General features: G+C 42.2%; 1 protein-coding gene across 1 annotated transcript in view; it reads right to left on the bottom strand.

The window, feature by feature from the left end:
* Positions 1 to 520: 520 nt before the first annotated feature.
* Positions 521 to 17,502, bottom strand: part of CFAP58 (cilia and flagella associated protein 58) — a 65,977-nt gene continuing 48,995 nt past the window's right edge. Inside the window, exons 16-18 of the mRNA XM_030487138.1 lie at positions 9,100 to 9,219; positions 7,440 to 7,573; positions 521 to 1,734 (exon numbers count right to left, since the gene is read on the bottom strand). Of these exons, the coding sequence (XP_030342998.1) occupies positions 1,614 to 1,734; positions 7,440 to 7,573; positions 9,100 to 9,219 (375 nt within the window). The 3' untranslated portion in view covers positions 521 to 1,613. The remainder of the gene's footprint in view (positions 1,735 to 7,439; positions 7,574 to 9,099; positions 9,220 to 17,502) is intronic.

Genomic DNA, 17,502 nt, shown 5'->3' with positions numbered 1-17,502 from the left:
CTGGATAAGTTAGGGGGTATGCTATACAGTCGAGTGTAATACAAAGTTGCTTCTCTACAGTGTGATGGTATTCTGGGAGTCTAACTGTGCCTCTCATTCATGTGCATTAACAAATGTGACTTTGATGATTTATTTGAGTGCAAGTTACTTCCCAGTATCAGTCAGCGTAGCAGAGTCCAGCTCCACGCTGGGTACTCTTAACAAATATCACCTTTTAAAAGCTTCAGTAAAGCCTACTTGGGATCCCATCAAACTCAAGTGCCCGTGTCAGTTATTCTCAATTATTCTAACTATAAGGACATGCCAGGTACACCAAAGACACGATTCAGACAGCATGACTGCCCTAAAATGATAACTTTAGCATAATGCACTTGACAGTGAAAAAGCAATAATAGCTATTTTGGGAGCAAAAGGAAAATACAATGGATCTGATGACTAAGTGTTCTGGTCCCCAGTGTAAAAGCAAAGTAGATCCCTGCCATATTTAACTTGATTCCTTTGAATTAAACACTTCCATTAAAAGTTTCCCACAGTAGCTTTAATATTTAATTATGTATTCCACCAAAGGAAAGAACAAAATCTTTGCAAAGGTTTTTTTTTATATGCATGTGAAATATTTATCAGCATATCTCTTTGGACAAGTATTTTTATCCCCCAGGCTGGGAAAAAGCTTCCGTGTACAAATCAGTTTCAAAACATTTTATTTTACAGCTTGGAAGTTTTCTATACTTCAGCACCTCATGCCGTGACTTTGTTATTTCACTTGTTAATGAATGGTAATTAAATCTCTTTTGGCTGAAAAGGTTGGAGGGCTCCTGCTGTATTACAAAAACAATTTCTGAAAGTTACAAAAATGCCCAAGTGTCTAGAAATTAAAGAGTAAAGTTTGCCATGTTTTGAGTCCAAGTTTGAATCACTTGGAAGGATTTATGTGGGAAAACAGCACGTCCCAGTCAGTGTGTACAGTCTCCCCAGCTGAACAGACATAATTATGCCACTTTGTGTCTACCAGAGTAAACACAATCATATTCTTAATAATGTACAATGTGGCCGCAAACTTCCTTGATCTTACTAACCATAGCAAACACTGGATAAACCCTATTATATACTACCTGCACAAAGAACTGCTACATGTGTACATCTAGGTAAAGACTTGTTAATTTTGCATTTGCTCAGCAGGGCTTGAAACATCAGCCTATTAATTTCAATTCTTTTCTGTTTTCTCATTTTTTTTCAGGTGCTTTCAGTCAGAAGATAAATGAAGTGCTTACAACAGAGGTATATAAAGGGGAAATAACTACATATTAAGGCATTTTGTGATGTTACAGTGCTAAATAGAGACATAGTATTGAAGAAGAAATATCATGGTCTCCGTTATTAAGTTACACCAGTGCAAGCTTCCACGGCATTATAAGAGCAGATTTGGTCCACAGTTTTTAAACCAAAACCATGTTAATTCTACTATAAAATGCCTTTTCCTGAAGGCAATACAGTGATTTCAGAGAGAAAGTTGATTCTGAATTTCTTTTAAAATTACAGTTTCTCAAACAATCCAGCACAAATAGAGTTTAGCAAAACACTGGGAATGGGAAGGTGATGAGATGGGTCCATTCCTAAGCTGTAACTTTGGGAAGGGGTCTGCTGAGTGCAAAGCCTGCTCCGATGAAGTGAGGAACATCAGACCTGTGGCGTGGAAACTTAGGCTCCTTGTCAGTCAAGAATCGCTCCTTCTCCCTTTAAATAGAAACAAAGAAAAGGAAAACGCATATTTCATTTTGCAGTCCAGTGATGTTTGCAAACTAAGGAAATCTGCGTCCTCCAAAGTTTTTTCATGCAACCACATATCAAGAGATCATTAAAAAACTGTTGATTAAAGCCTGTTAGGCTAAACTGCCAAGACTAGGTGTCTGTTTGGATCTAATTACAAGCTTACTGATGTTTTTTGGAACTACTAAAAATTAGAAATAAATGAGCTCTTTTCCTGCTACTCCCCAAAATGGTCAGAGCACCTCATTAGAGCAAGTTTGTACATGAGCTCGGTTACTTCAGGTTCCTAATCACCATCCCATTCTAGCAAGTATATGCTTGTTTTCAAACAAACAGCTACATTCATCAAAGGCACAATGGGGAGATACTTTTTCTTTGTTGAATTTTAATGAATAAATAGTGTTGTCTGTCTTCATATTTTAACAAAGTTCTAGTGATAATTACCCTGCCTGTGACATTGGCAGAAAACTAACAATATGCTGTGGGTGTGCTGATAGCCCCAGGAATTTTCTCCATCAGAGGATCCATGGGGGGTTAAATGGCCTTAGGAGGAGGGAACAAGGGTTAGCGGTTTTCACTCTTTTGAGATTGGGGATGTAAACACAGAAGAACAAATAGGAAGGGCACTATTTCACATTTACTGTGATATACCTGGAGGTTTCAGAGAAAGGTCCTGAGATATTTAAAATTAACCAAGTGAAGCTTTATGAAGTCCTAGTTTATCATAACAGCAGAGGTCTCCAGGCTTTACAAAGAAGGTCAGTGCCATTACTTCTATTTTACAGTCTTTGAGACAGAGATGCAAGTGTGAGTGCAACCACACTTTGGCAAAACATAGCCTTGTCACATCTGTACCCTTTCTCAGTCCCCAGTAAAGGAAAATAAAACACTTCCTGGAATTAATACTTTTCTCTTTGTCCCTAAATAACTGTGTCAGGAGAGGAGGAAGTTCAGAGAAACACTGTAGGATGACTAGTCATGCTTCCTTTTCCAAATTTAACCTATATGGAGGTGGGAGAATAGGCGAAAGATGGCACAGTTGAACTTAACCATGACAACCATTTATAACTGGTTTTAATTGTATCACTGTGGCACTAATGGATGTGCCAGCTGACAGCACTAAAATCTAACATGCTATGTTTAGATGGCTCATCCTATCTCACTATTGCGCTTCCAACTTTGGGAAGATAAAATGGTCCAGGGTCCATGCTCATTCTTTCCCATGGAGACAACCAACAGATGTGCCCATTTGTATGGAAAATTCTACGCAGCTGACTACTGTAATATGTTATGCAGAATTAATGAGCAAGAAGCCACGTGCAAAAGCTTCGAGTAACTACTGACATCCCTCAATGCCGTTATTTACATATATAGGACTGCAGGATCAGGTCTCTGGTATGCATTTAAGCTCCATATTTTCTCACCAATCCTTATCAACATCAAACAGGAACCCTGGTGTTAGAAGTAGCTAGGAAAAGTAGTGAAGCAGAAAGGGTGCAAGAAGCAGAAGGAGAGAATGGGAACAGTGAGAGAATGAAAGACACCTGGAAAACACTACATTCAGAGTCAGAGAGCAGAAAAAGAGGATTTCAAATTCACAACCAAAATCTTAAACATTGGATTTTCAGCTTGAACACAAAACAAAGCTAAATTCCTGTTGTCACTCATTATATTCCTTCAGCATCCCATGGAAAGCTGCATTAGTTCAGTATCAAGACTTTAAATCACAAACCAGAACTGTCTTGTGCAAATTAATAAAAGCTTTTGATGAGACCTTCATGTGAGGTTATCTGAGAGCATTAATTCTCTTACATACCAGGGTAATCAATAATGCTATTAATGCTATTGTCCTGACAGGATCCTCTTTTTATTAGCAAAACCAGCCACATTTATTTCAGACATGATGTTAACATTAGCCAGCATGATAGAGATCAAGTCAGTGGGTTTGTGTCAGCTGGGATTTAGAGCAACCTGAGACTGTAGGAATCAAATGGCTCTGGCTCTTTGGCTAGCATCTACACACCAGGCAGTGCCTGTCCAGGCCAGTCTAAGGCAGGTACAATGTGGAACAGAAAGGCTGTATGTCAGGGGTGAAGCATTCCTTGGGGAAGGATCTGGCTGTACAACAGGCACTCTCTATTGCAGAAAGCAAAGGACACGTCATGCACAATTGGCAGTTTGGAGACGGAAGGCTGCACAACAAGGTTGTTTCCTTTGCGCTGTTGCTGGGCAACAGGAAACGCAGCCTGGAGAATAGAGAAGCTGCAGTTATCCAGGGCTGATATGCTCAGTTATGCCTTGGGGTGTGCGTATCCTTCAAAGCACGATGTAGTCCAACAGGTTTGACTGGAGAACAAAACAGGGAGGGACAGAGGAGAGCAAAGCCCAGCACCTGACTACATCTGGCTGCCACAAAGACAAGAGAAGTGCAAGTCAAGGCTGACAGCACAGTGCTGGTAGCTTCTGAGCCTGAGATGGAAACAATGATGTGCTATCATCCTGGGGAAGCAGCACTCACAGAACATACAGCCAAAACACACATGTCACAAAGACACTATGCTCCCCAGACTACAGCCATGCCTGCCCACAAGAACAACAAGCTGCACTAATGGCAGATATCTATCCTGAGCCTACAAACAACGTTATGATTTCAGCACTAATTGACCTACGACATGAAATTCCATTCAGTGTGTATGATTAACAGACCCAAGTTCAGTCACCATCACCTCACACAGTATTTTTGGTTTACTTTAAAGCAGTTATGCCCCTAACAATTATTGGGATTTTTCAATAGTTATGACAGAAATTAATTCTAGGTACAATATAACAACACAATATGGGTGAATTTCTTCTCATCTGATGAACAGAAAAAAACATGATGCCAGGGTCCAAAATGGAAACATTGAAACTATTGTGAAGAGGATACTTAGCTGCTGGAAATGGATTATCAGGCATTATGGTAGCCTCACATATTGATCCTAAAGCTCCAGGAAGGCCATTAGCACTGCACAATTCTTGCTAATTCCAAACATTAAGGTAACATTATGCAATTTGCAGATAGACACAAGTCACTGTTTATCACTGACAATTTTGCTAATTTAGTCATCAAAACTGTTTGCTGGCTGGAGTATGATTAAGGAAGAATAGATGCGGGCAGCTTTGAATTTTATTCAGCAACACAGAGAATTGCTGCCTTTTGTGTGTGAGGAAGGGACAGGCTGAGGATGGAAAGGGATGGAAAGACAAAAAGTGTACACAGAAAAACTTGGTAACAGATCGTGTCATGTGAGTGCAGAAATCTGCAAACTAAGAAACTCTTTAAAAGTAAAGTTCAATCACTCCATCTTCAGAACTGACAGTTTTGGTGCCCCAGCTTAGGGATTCATTATGAGAATAGTCTCATCCCTCAGACTCTGCAAATTAGTTCACTTCAATGTGCCAGAAATTGGGCAACTAAGATCCTAGTTATTTGCTTTTAATCAAGAGGAGCAGCTGAATGCTCAGTTGTGGACTGAGAATAGCAGTGAAGAGCTATCAAACTGCTACTGGTTAAGGAGAGACAACAACTACCTACAGGACAATTCTTAGGCTCTACCGTCAAAAGGATAAGACATTTGACAAAGCCAAACTGAGCGTTGCTCACTTTCCTCCATCTGGATGCAGGAAGGGAACAAGAAGCAGATGGGAAATGCTCTTCCCTGTAACCGTCAGCAATTATATCTGCCGCCAGTAGGGGATGGTCATCAGTCACAACTACTACATTTTGGAAACAGCAATTACATTGCTCTCGCACCAAGATTATGTAGTTGCCACTTGAAGACAGGTTGTCCCCCATATCAGATGCTGTTCCATTATAACTCGTAAAATGCATTAGGTCCTCATAATGCTTGAGGATCTCTTATGATATTTGCAAAGTTATGGCAGTCAGGTGAAGTCCCTGGTGACTGGGAAAAGGGAAACATTGCACTCACTTTTAAACAAGGTAGAAAGGAGGATCCTGGGAACTGCCGACCTGTCAGCCTCACCTCTGTGCCTGGGAAGATCTTGGAACAGATCCTTCTAGAAGCTATGCTAAAGCACATGGAGTACAGGAGGTGATTTGAGACAGCCAGCATGGCTTCACCAAGGGCAAATCTAGCCTGACCAACCTAGTGGCCTTGTACAATGGAGTGACTACATCAGTGGTCAAGAGAAGAACTACAGATGCCATCTATCTGGACTTCTGTAAGGCTTTTGACACAGTCCCCCAGAACATCCTCCCTAAATTGGAGAGAATGGATTTGATGAGTGGACTGTTTGGTGGATAATGAATTGGTTAGATAGTTACATCCAGAGGGTAGTGGTCAATGGCTTAATGTCCAGATGGACATCAGTGATGAGTGGTGTTTCTCTCCTGGAGTCCATATTGGGACTGGTACTGTTTAATATCTTCATCAATGATATAGTGGGATCGAGTTCACCCTCAGCAAGTCTGCAGACAACACCAAGATGAGTGGTGTTGGTTGACATGCCTGAGGGATGGGATGCCATCCAGAGCAACCTGGACAAGCTTGAGAAGTAGGCCCACATAAACCTCATGAAGTTCAACAAGGCCAAGTACAAGATCCTGCACACAGGTCAGGGCAACCCCCAGTATCAATACAGACTGAAGGATGAAGGGATTGAGAGCAGCCCTGTGGAGAAGGACTTGAGGGTACTGGTGGATGAAGAGCTGGACATGAGCCATCAATGTATGCTCTCAGCCGAGAAAGCCAACCATACCCTGGGCTCCATCAAAAGAAGTGTGGCCAGCAGGTCAAGAGAGGTGATTCTGCCACTCTGCTCTGGTGAGACCCCACCTGGAGTACTGTGTCCAGCTCTGGAGTCCTCAGCACAGGACAGACATGGACCTGTTGGAGCGGGTGCAGAAAAGGGCCACAAAGATGATCAGAGGGATGAAACACCTCTCCTATGAAGACAGGCTGAGAGATTTGGGGCTGTTCAGTCTGGAGAAGAGAAGGCTTTGGGGAGATCTTATTGCAGCTTTTCAGTGCTTAAAGAGGGCTTATAAGGTGGAGACAAACTTTTTAGCGTAGCTAAACAAGGCTCTTCCTAAACAAGTACATGGGGTAATGGTTTTAAACTAAAAGAGGGTAGGTTTAGAGTAAGAGACAAGGAAGAAATTTTTTACAATGAGGATAGTAAAATACTGGAACAGGTTGCCCAGAGAGGTGGTAGATGCCCCATCTCTGGAAACATTCAAAGTCAGGCTGGATGGGGCTCTGAGCAACATGGTCTAGTTGAAGATATCCCTGTTCATTGCAGGGGAGACTGGGTTAAAGATGACCTTTAAAAGTCCCTTCCAACCCAAACTATTCTACAATTCTATGATTCAACATTGGAGACCAGACACTAATCTGTGTCCTCTGGGCACCATTGGTATGAATAATTCAACTGGACTGCAGAACAGGTCAGCAACATCTCTCCTGGATGTTCTTGTCCAGGCTATAGATCATGATAAATCTAGACCAGACTGAAGTAATATGAAGGATAACATTCAGGAAAATTAGGCAACAATATTGTATCACCTCAGTCAAATTTGGCCATGTTCCAGTCAGAAGGGCAAAGCAGGATCTAAATAAAAATCTAGTTTATGCAAAAGTTGTGTAGACAAAATTGTTATTTTCCCATACTTGGCCTGTTGTTCCTTGCGTTTCTGAGCCAGATATTTCTTTTTCACATTCATAAGCTCGTTGCCAAGTCTTTCAATTTCATGTTTGTATTCCTGGTTCTCTGATTCATACATATTCAATTCTGAGGACAAAACCTAACAAACAAAAGGCAAAAAGCAGGAACAGGAGCTGTTAGTTTCACTTACACATAAGTTAGTACTTTTACAAGCATTTTTTCCTTTCACATTTGACAATACAAGAAATCACCATTCTGTACCACATCTCATTTTCTATCATGATATTTCATTTGATCACCTCTTTTCATGTAAGGACAATTTACAAAATTAAGGCTATGCCATTTAACAACAATAAAACACGTAAAATATGCTCCAAGCATTAGGGGTATGGTATTAATACATACATTAGCTCTTAATGTTCTGGCATACAAATCTGGGTGAAAACCTCAGCTGAAGGTCTTAATAATAAAGCAAGGATTTATTTAATAATAATAATAATAATTGGTTTTATTCACAGGTATTGACTTTATTATGTGAAGTAATTCAATCCACACAGGCAAAGCAATACTAGGTAGTACAAACATGAATACAATGCCACTTTCATATGAGTCAGTAAACTTTAAAGAAAGTAGGAACATGTACAGTGTGTTTTCCTTCTTTAAGAAGGAGAATAGCTTGACCTGGCACCACAAAATGGCATGCATGCCAGTATGCTAGAGCATACTGTGCCTGAAATACACAGTAGCAATTGACTGCATTAAGGACAAATGGGAACCGTATGGAAAACTTGAAATCACATTCAGCTTAGCAAAACTTTGGCTTCTATTTTACATTTTCTACATTGTTTTTCTTCTCTATGGAAAGCTAAGATTTGCATAACAGCCTCTTTGTTTCCTAAGGGCCCATCTGCTCCTGCATTTTTTTCCTCATGGTTAGTATAGACGTGATTATGATGCAGTGAACAGGAGATGATGACTTCAACAAAGAGAGGAGCAGTAGAAGTAGATGAACTCCTGGGGAGACTAATCTTTCATGCAGGCAGGAACAAGGGAAGATCAGGTTATTCTATCAAAAAATCACTTTTTAATATCATGCTTTCAATGTTTCCCACAAGATTACTTCAGCAGGAAATCCTCCCTTCTAAGGACAAACGGTTAGGACAGGTTACTCCTATCATCCCTTTAAAAGTTGCAAGCCTAATATGCATATGCACGTTGCAAGAGAAATAACAAGAATTTAAGACTGGATTCCAAATACATTCCCACTAGTTTTTTAAAAGGAAAACAAAATGGCTTTGATTCGCTTATTAAAGATTTTAAAAGTTTAAGAAAAGGGAAGGAGAATAAGCTTAATGGAAAACTGATATGTCCCAGAATGCCCATGCTCATAAAGCGTTTACAGAATTGAGCTGCACACTCATATTCTAATAGGACTTTTCTTCTATTTTAATGAAACAAACTAGCATAATGTGAAAAAAATTTCCTCTACTGCTATTGGTTTTCCCTTGGGGAGATGCATCATTAACCTTAATCTCCTGATCTAACATACTAAGGCATGCACACTGTTCATCAAAAACCTTCCTGAGGCCCTGCTCCCCAGGGTCAGTGGTGAAGTCGTTCCGCAAGCCTGGCAGCCCCCACCCAGAGACAGAGGGCATCTCTTACTTTCAGCTGCTTAGTCTTCTCTCGGAGAGTGTGCCGGTAGAGCTGCAACTGTTCTGCGGCTTCAGGCCCAGGCTGCCGGGCCAAGATGTGCTTCAGTTCCACATACAGTTTCTCCTTTTCCTAAGAAAAAAGGAAGAGGAAAAGGTCTTATAAAATTACTATAGCATCAGCACAACCTGTGATGAAATAAACCTCACTGAAAAATGCAAGTTAGTCAGGAAGACATTTGCAGAAACAAATCTGCCTGTGTGTCAGTCTTTCTCACTAGCCATAAGGTATTTAAAGTTGTTGTGATAGCAGTGGGAGAGCTCATTAAGAGAAACATCCAACTACTTGGAGCCACAAATGAAATACTCTTCAACATTGTCATCAGTGAGTACTATCTGCCACAGAGAATATAAAACAGTCACTGGAAGAGTATCCAGGGATGGGAAATTAATTACTAGTAACTGTGTGTATTGCAATCTCTCTTCTTATGAGCCACATTGCCTTACAATAAAGATCATAGCTTCACCAAATAGAGTGTAAGCAGGCTATAGAAATGTCAGGGAAGAACTGTACAAAAGAATAACTTCTTCCAAAGGAAATCCTGCAAAGCACGTGTACACACACACGCACATACACACAGACATATATATATATATGTACATGTACAACACCTTTCATTTTAACTGCAGGAGCCCTGGGAAAGGAAAAGTATAACCAGCAACGACTATGACTAACACAATTACCACCAAGTAATTTTTCTTTGTCACGTGTCTCCTCTTCCTTCACATTGGAACAGTATACTTTTGGGAACTGGATATAGCAATGCCCGAACAGAAACCGCACCATGGACACACTTATAGCTCTCTGTACTGAAATGCTGCTCCAACTGTGTTTTGAGAATGTACTTGGTTTTAGTTTGAGAAATAAAGCTCTGAAGAAATCCACCTTCAAAGCTTTGCACATTACAAGATTTTTAGTATCTGCCCTGTCAGACTAAGATGATTATTTAACATTATTTACCAAGATCCCATCCTTGTCTGGTACTTGGAGAGCTGGAATTAAAAAGGAGGGTTATTTGACTGGAAGTCAGACTAGCAGATGAACAATTTAACTGAAGCAGACAAAAATGGCAAGTAGGAGGTAGGATAGGTGATTATTTACTCTGGCTTTGACAAAAACCCATTTTGCTGTCTTTTTTATAAGCTCCATCTATAACTCTTACCACAGAATTCTTCCATGGGGGATGTGGGAAAAGGTGTCACCACATCATCTAGAATTGCTACATGTGCCCTTGCTCAGTGGTTGAGCCAGGTTTTTCAGAAGTGTCTTGTTACTTTGAAGATGTAAAATTCTAGGTGTCCAGTCTTCAAGAGCATAAGGAGTCTGAAGGTTTTAGACCTCAGCATGTTCCGAAAACTATGCATTATAATGGTCACCAGCTGGGACCCAAAAATGGAAGCGCTTCAAATCATAAATTACTTCTGCAAGCATTGCCCTTGAACTCTGAATATTACTGAGGAAAAGTTCCTTAAAAATGAAGTTGTTCACAGGTTTTCTTTGGAAAAATCAAAACCTCCTGAGACCCAGACTGAAGTTTGTATAGTGGCAAAAATTATATTGAGAATTCATTCTCAGTAGAGAGTTGTTACGTCACTACAAGTGGTTTCCACTACCACCCTTTCTTTCAGAGGAAACAAGATTATACTGCAAGTTAAAAAACAACAGCAAAAGAAAAATTGGCCCTGTCAAAATCTGGCTGGTCAGTATTAACATTCCACCCCTGAACGTATTGCAGATTTGTATTTTGGAAGAGTGTAATGGTAATTTGGATAAATACGGACCAGTTGATGGATTGAAGGTCTTGTGTGCAATTGTTTTCCAATTTATTTCTCTCCTAAACCTCTACAAGGGCCAACCAAGCTCTTCAAACATTGTGCAATGGTGTGTATAATAACCTCATTTAGAGACAAAGTGTGCAATTCTATTATAAGGAGAATCTATCTTATTCTCGGACAGCAACAGAGGCTCGTTAGCTGTCCAATGTATACTGTCTCCATAATCCAACAGAGGCAGAACCAGCTGTCTTATAATGCATATCCTGTTCTTCCTTGCTAAGCGCTGTCCATCTCTTTTACATCTAGTCAATTAATTTGTCACTGGATTAGAAGCACCATATGTCAGTAAAACATTAAAAGAAAAACTTCTTTCCTCATCAGCAGAAGTTTGTATTCACAGGTTGGCACTTCTATAATTTCTGACATGTTACCCCAGGATAAGAAAAATAATTTTAAAAAATCAATTGTTTTCAATTAATTTTAAAGCACCAATGACAAGAGTAAATCTAAGTCAGTCACAAGGTACATTTGAAACTAACACCAAAAATGCATTGCTTATAGCAACTACTTTTATCTCTACACATAAGAAACCAGAAATGTCCAGGGGGAAAAATCAGCACAAATTAATAAAGAAAAATTTTAGCTTCTACAACACTCCACTGATATTTAAAAGACAGACAAGCTGTGCAATGTGTATTACACGCAGATACCTTATAAATAGCCAGCTACCAGACACAGCATAGAACATACTGCGAGACCTGTAGGGTTGACTGATGTGTGCATTGTATTCAAAGTATCTTTCAGTTGTAGTGCATAAATTAATACCCCCAGAAGATGGATCTATGGTTTGGGGGGGATTTTTTGGAAACAAGTAAAAAGCATGTGCATTCCTTAAAACTGCCTAAAATCCTTAAAATTAAAATGCCTGCGAACCTAATAGGGCTGGGTGAGAGAAGGCATCCTAACATTGACAAGAAAATCATAGAATCATAGAATCATAGAATCGTAAGGGTTGGAAAGGACCTTAAGATCATCTAGTTCCAACCCCCCTGCCATGGGCAGGGACACCTTGCCCTAAACCACGTGGCTCAAGGCTCTGTCCAACCTGGCCTTGAACACTGCCAGGGATGGAGCATCCACAACCTCCCTGGGCAACCCATTCCAGTGCTTCACCACCCTCACTGTAAAGAACTTCTTCCTTATATCTAATCTAAACTTCCTCTGTTTAAGTTTGAACCCATTACCCCTTGTCCTACCACTAGAGTCCCTAAGGAAGAGTCCTTCCCCAGCATCCTTGTAGACCCCCTTCAGATACTGGAAGGCTGCTATGAGGTCACCACGCAGCCTTCTCTTCTCCAGGCTGAACAGCCCCAACTTCCTCAGCCTGTCTTCATATGGGAGGTGCTCCAGCCCTCTTATCATCCTCGTGGCCCTCCTCTGGACTCGCTCCAACAGCTCCATGTCCTTTTTATGTTGAGGACACCAGAACTGTACTCCAAGTGGGGTCTCACAAGAGCAGAGTAGAGGGGCAGGATCACCTCCTTCGACCTGCTGGTCACGCTTCTTTTGATGCAGCCCAGGATACGGTTGGCTTTCTGGGCTGCAAGTGCACACTGCCGGCTCATGTTAAGCTTTTCGTCAACCAACACCCCCAAGTCCTTTTCTGCAGGGCTGCTCTGAATCTCTTCTCTGCCCAGCCTGTAGCTGTGCCTGGGGTTGCCCCGACCCAGGTGTAGGACCTTGCACTTGGCTTGGTTAAACTTCATAAGGTTGGCATCGGCCCACCTCACAAGCGTGTCAAGGTCCCTCTGGATGGCATCCCTTCCCTCCAGCGTATCAACCAAACCACACAGCTTGGTGTCATCGGCAAACTTGCTGAGGGCGCACTCAATCCCACTGTCCATGTCACCGACAAAGATGTTGAACAGGACCGGTCCCAACACCGATCCCTGAGGGACACCACTCGTTACAGGTTTCCAACTGGACATCGAGCCATTTACCACAACTCTTTGTGTGCGGCCATCGAGCCAGTTTTTTATCCACCGAGTGGTCCATCTATCAAATTGATGTCTCTCCAATTTAGAGACAAGGATGTCATGTGGGACAGTGTCGAATGCTTTGCACAAGTCCAGGTAGATGACATCAACTGCTCTGCCGCTGTCCATCAGTTCCGTGGCTCCATCATAGAAGGCCACCAAATTGGTCAGGCAGGATTTCCCCTTAGTGAAGCCATGTTGGCTGTCACCAACCACCTCGTTGTTTTTCATGTGCCTTAGCATGTTTTCCAGGAGAAACTGTTCCAAGATTTTGCCAGGCACAGAGGTGAGGCTGACTGGTCTGTAGTTCCCCGGGTCTTCCACCTTCCCCTTCTTGAAAATGGGGGTTATATTACCCTTCTTCCAGTCATCGGGAACTTCACCTGACTGCCAGGATTTTTCGAATATGATGGACAGTGGCTTAGCAACTTCATTCGCCAGCTCCTTCAGGACCCGTGGATGGATTTCATCAGGTCCCATGGACTTGTGCGCGTTCAGGTTCTTAAGATGGTCTCGAACCTGATCCTCTCCTACAGTGGGCCTAAGGTCTTCGTTCTCACAGTCCCTGCATTTGCTTTCCAAGACTTGGGTTGTGTGGTCAGAGCATTTGCTGGTGAAGACTGAGGCAAAGAAGTCATTAAGAACCTCAGCCTTCTCCAAATCCATGGTAGCCAGTTCTCCTGATAGCTTCTGGAGAGGGCCTACATTGTCCCTAGCCTGTCTTTTATTTGCTACGTATCTATAGAATCCTTTCCTGTTATCTTTTACATCCCTTGCCAAACTTAATTCTAGCTGGGCCTTAGCTTTCCTAACCTGGTCCCTAGCTTCTCGGGCAATGTTCCTGTATTCTTCCCAGGCCGCCTGTCCTTGCTTCCACCTTCTATAAGCTTCTTTTTTCCCTCTAAGTTTCCTCAGCAGCTCCTTGTCCATCCATGGAGGTCTCCTGGCCCTCCTGCTGCACTTTCTTCTAGTCGGGATGCAACACTCTTGAGCACGTAGCAGGTGATCCTTGAATATCAGCCAGCAGTCTTGGGCCCCCCTGCCCTCTAGGACTGTATCCCATGAAACCTTACTAAGGAGGTTCCTGAAGAGGCCAAAGTCTGCTTTCTTGAAGTCCAGGGCAGTGAGCTTGCTGCACGCTCTTCTCACCGTCCTGAGGATCTCAAACTCAACCATCTCATGATCACTAGAGCCAAGGCTGCCCTGGAGCGTTACATTTCCAACCAGTCCCTCCCTGTTGGTGAGCACAAGGTCCAGCATGGCACCTCTCCTCGTCGGCTCCTCTACTGCTTGAAAGAGGAAGTTGTCTTCCACACAATTAAGGAACCTCCTGGATTGCTTGTGCCGGGCCGTACCGTCCCTCCAACAGATGTCAGGATGGTTGAAGTCCCCCATGAGGACCAGGGCGTGCGAGCGTGAGGCTGCTCCTATCTGTCTGTAGAGCGCTTCATCCACGGAGTCCTCTTGATCAGGCGGCCTGTAACAGATCCCCACCGTAATGTCCCCCGTTGCTGTTTTCCCTTTGATCCTGACCCACAAACACTCTGTTACCTCATCACCCGTCCCCAGACAGAGTTCCATACTCTCTAGCCTATCACTGACATAGATAGCAACGCCCCCTCCCCGTCTGCCTGGCCTGTCTTTTCTAAACAGCCTGTAACCTTCCATTCCGACATTCCAGTCATAGGAGCCATCCCACCATGTTTCTGTGATACCAATGACATCATATTCCCGTAACCTTGCACACATCTCTAATTCCTCTTGCTTGTTCCCCATACTACGGGCGTTTGTATAGAGGCACCTTAGCCGAGCTCCAAATGAAGCCGACTCAATGGCTGGGACAGCTGGAACATCTCTACATCTCTCCAAGCACTTATTACAGGTGCTGGCAACTGACCAGGAATATAAGTCAGCAGTGAAAATCAGCAGTGTAACAGCAATTCAAAGAGGGTAAGCTGATCTGTTTGATGCCTATTGGAAGTAAGATAACACTATTTTGTCCAAAGTAGAAGTCCGGAAACTTTTATTTCTGTTGGTGGCTGCACAGATGATGTTGGAGAAAAAGCTACCTGAAATCCTGCACCCATTGGGTAGGAATAAGTTAATCTATTACAGCACGTGTAAGATGGGTTTCTTTGGCTTGTCCTAAACTGCCTTCTCTCACACTCCCCTCTGCCCTCGTGCCAGGCTGCAATCACAACATACCTCTTGCCAGAGTTACACGTTCTTGAGATGAATAGAACTTAAAAGTCATAAACATGCTGTGAGGCACTACTCTTCTTGAGGAGGTGAAGAAAGATCCATCAGATCTCTCCATAACTCCATGCTGTTAAGCCTTCACCAGTAAGAGTAACGTACATGTCTTCAGATCAGGTCTAGGCCAGTACCAAAGCTTTTTAAGTGATCTTTTCCATTGCAAAATTCCCACGGAATTCAGGAGGTGTTTGTAGGACCAAATCCATAATGTCAACCAGCTTCACTGGTTTATGACATAGAAACTAAGACAAGCCGATGGTGGAGAGATGAGGGCACATTCATCTTGTGTATGTAGGGCACACTGGGAGACTTGGATGGAGGGTTACAGTCAAATTTCAGGCATACCAAAGAGAATTTCAGCACCTCTGTGAATACCTGCTGTAAAAATTGTGTAAACAAAACTCCACATTATTTTTAGAACAGCCCTTTCTGCCTTAGATTTGTTTTCCAGGGGAGCTCCAAGGAGCCCACACATCTGCCTTTAAGCTTGGCCATGACAATAAGTCTCTGCATCCCTAAGCCTCTCAGCCATTAATTCAGGGGAAGGTGGGGGATGAATGGTGCTTTCCCCTAAATTTACCTAGCTGCTGTCTCAGGCAGAATCTGGAGTTCTCCCAGCCTGCTTGCTCTACAGTAAACTGATCAAAAATAATTTTCTTCTGCAGAGGACTGGCTGCTGTTTGGCAAACTTCAATCAATTCTTCAGGATCCAGTGGTCACGAGTTGGTTCAGACTACAGCAAGAAGATTCACTTTTGCCAGCACAATCCTGCTTCAAAAGAAGCTATTGCTGCCAACCAGCACAGCCTATTTTGCTCAGTTTTCCCTGTCAGAGGGACCATCAGCATCATCAGACACATTCCCAAAGTGACACCAAAGCATTTCACTGCTTTGACGAGGAGTGGGAAGCAGTCATCAATGCTGGGATAGACCAGTGCACCTGGTATTAGCTCTAAAGATGTGACTCCATTTTATGTCATCTTCTCCCTCACCATGACACCAGGGAACTCCTGAAATGACCCATCTTGTTAGTTAGGCCAGGGTATCATGCTGAGCCAGAGACGATGGATGACTGTATGTTTAATGAAGATGTATTCACAGCAGAAATAGGCCATAAGTCCCAGCTTCCTCATTTTTATCAGCTTGTCTTTCCAAGTAGATAATTCAACAAATTTACCTGGCGCTGCAGCACATCAGCAGCCTTCTTCACCAGACCCACAAAAATCCTACTGTGCACCAAAAGCTTTCTATCACACATATTATTAAAAATACACACACACACACAAATCCCAAAGCCTCTGACTCAGAGTAAATTTCATTTATGTTAGTGCCTGTCTTCAGCAATTGAACTAAAGAAAAAAACCAACAAGGTAAAGACGTAAAGCAAAAGCGTGCAATGTAGTGTAGGGTTGCAAACCCAAATATATTTAACCTAGCTAAAAATCCTTATTTTAATTAGTAAGGTCGAGAAAGCAACACTGTAAGCCTGTAAGCAGGCTACAGTTTCTCCCTGCTTTGATGAGGCAAACAAAGTCAGTCAATGTGCCACAGGGGGGGTTTCTTGTTTATTGGCATTATAACCAAAATGTCACCACTAAGCTGAACTCCAGAGCCATTTCGTTTACGATGCCATGCAGCAGCAGAGTGTCCTTAAGGGGTTGTGATCCCTTTTCAGAAGTGTTAAACAGGACACTGAAATACGGCTTAAATACATACATAGATATACACATCTAGTCATAGTCATTTTACCTGTATATGCTGCATGTTTATTTGTGTGTATGTGTATACCTATTGTCTCAGGACATCTACAATTAAAAGTTTTATGAGGAAAAAATTAGCATATGGTAACCTTCAGGAATTTTATAACAATAGAAGAATGTTGCCTCCAGCACTATGAGAAATGTGCAGGATAAACTGTCTCAATAAAGACTTCTCAAAAGCTCCTGCTCTTTCTTGTCTATTCCACATCCATCAGCAAACACCTTTGCAAGCATGCAGCTCCCTAGAACATCTTATATTTCATCATCATCTAGACCCTTCTTTAACTGTCCAATGTGATGTTTTTATTGGGGAAATTATTCAGGTTTGAATCAGAGCACTGAAGCCCTTTCACAATGTGTCAACACTAACGACACATGAGACATTTCGGGTTTTCTTGTTAAAACGCTGCCACCAACTTGAAGGAACAGCTGGGACAATCTCCCCATCTTTGGTGAAATTTGCACCAATCTAGATGGAGTTAAATTAAACCTGTCTTACAACATCCCCCTCCTTTTGATATTAATGCTC

The sequence above is a fragment of the Strigops habroptila genome, chromosome 5 (assembly GCF_004027225.2).
Source record: "Strigops habroptila isolate Jane chromosome 5, bStrHab1.2.pri, whole genome shotgun sequence".
NCBI lineage: Eukaryota > Metazoa > Chordata > Aves > Psittaciformes > Psittacidae > Strigops > Strigops habroptila.
This window is presented reverse-complemented; position numbering and strand designations above follow the sequence as displayed.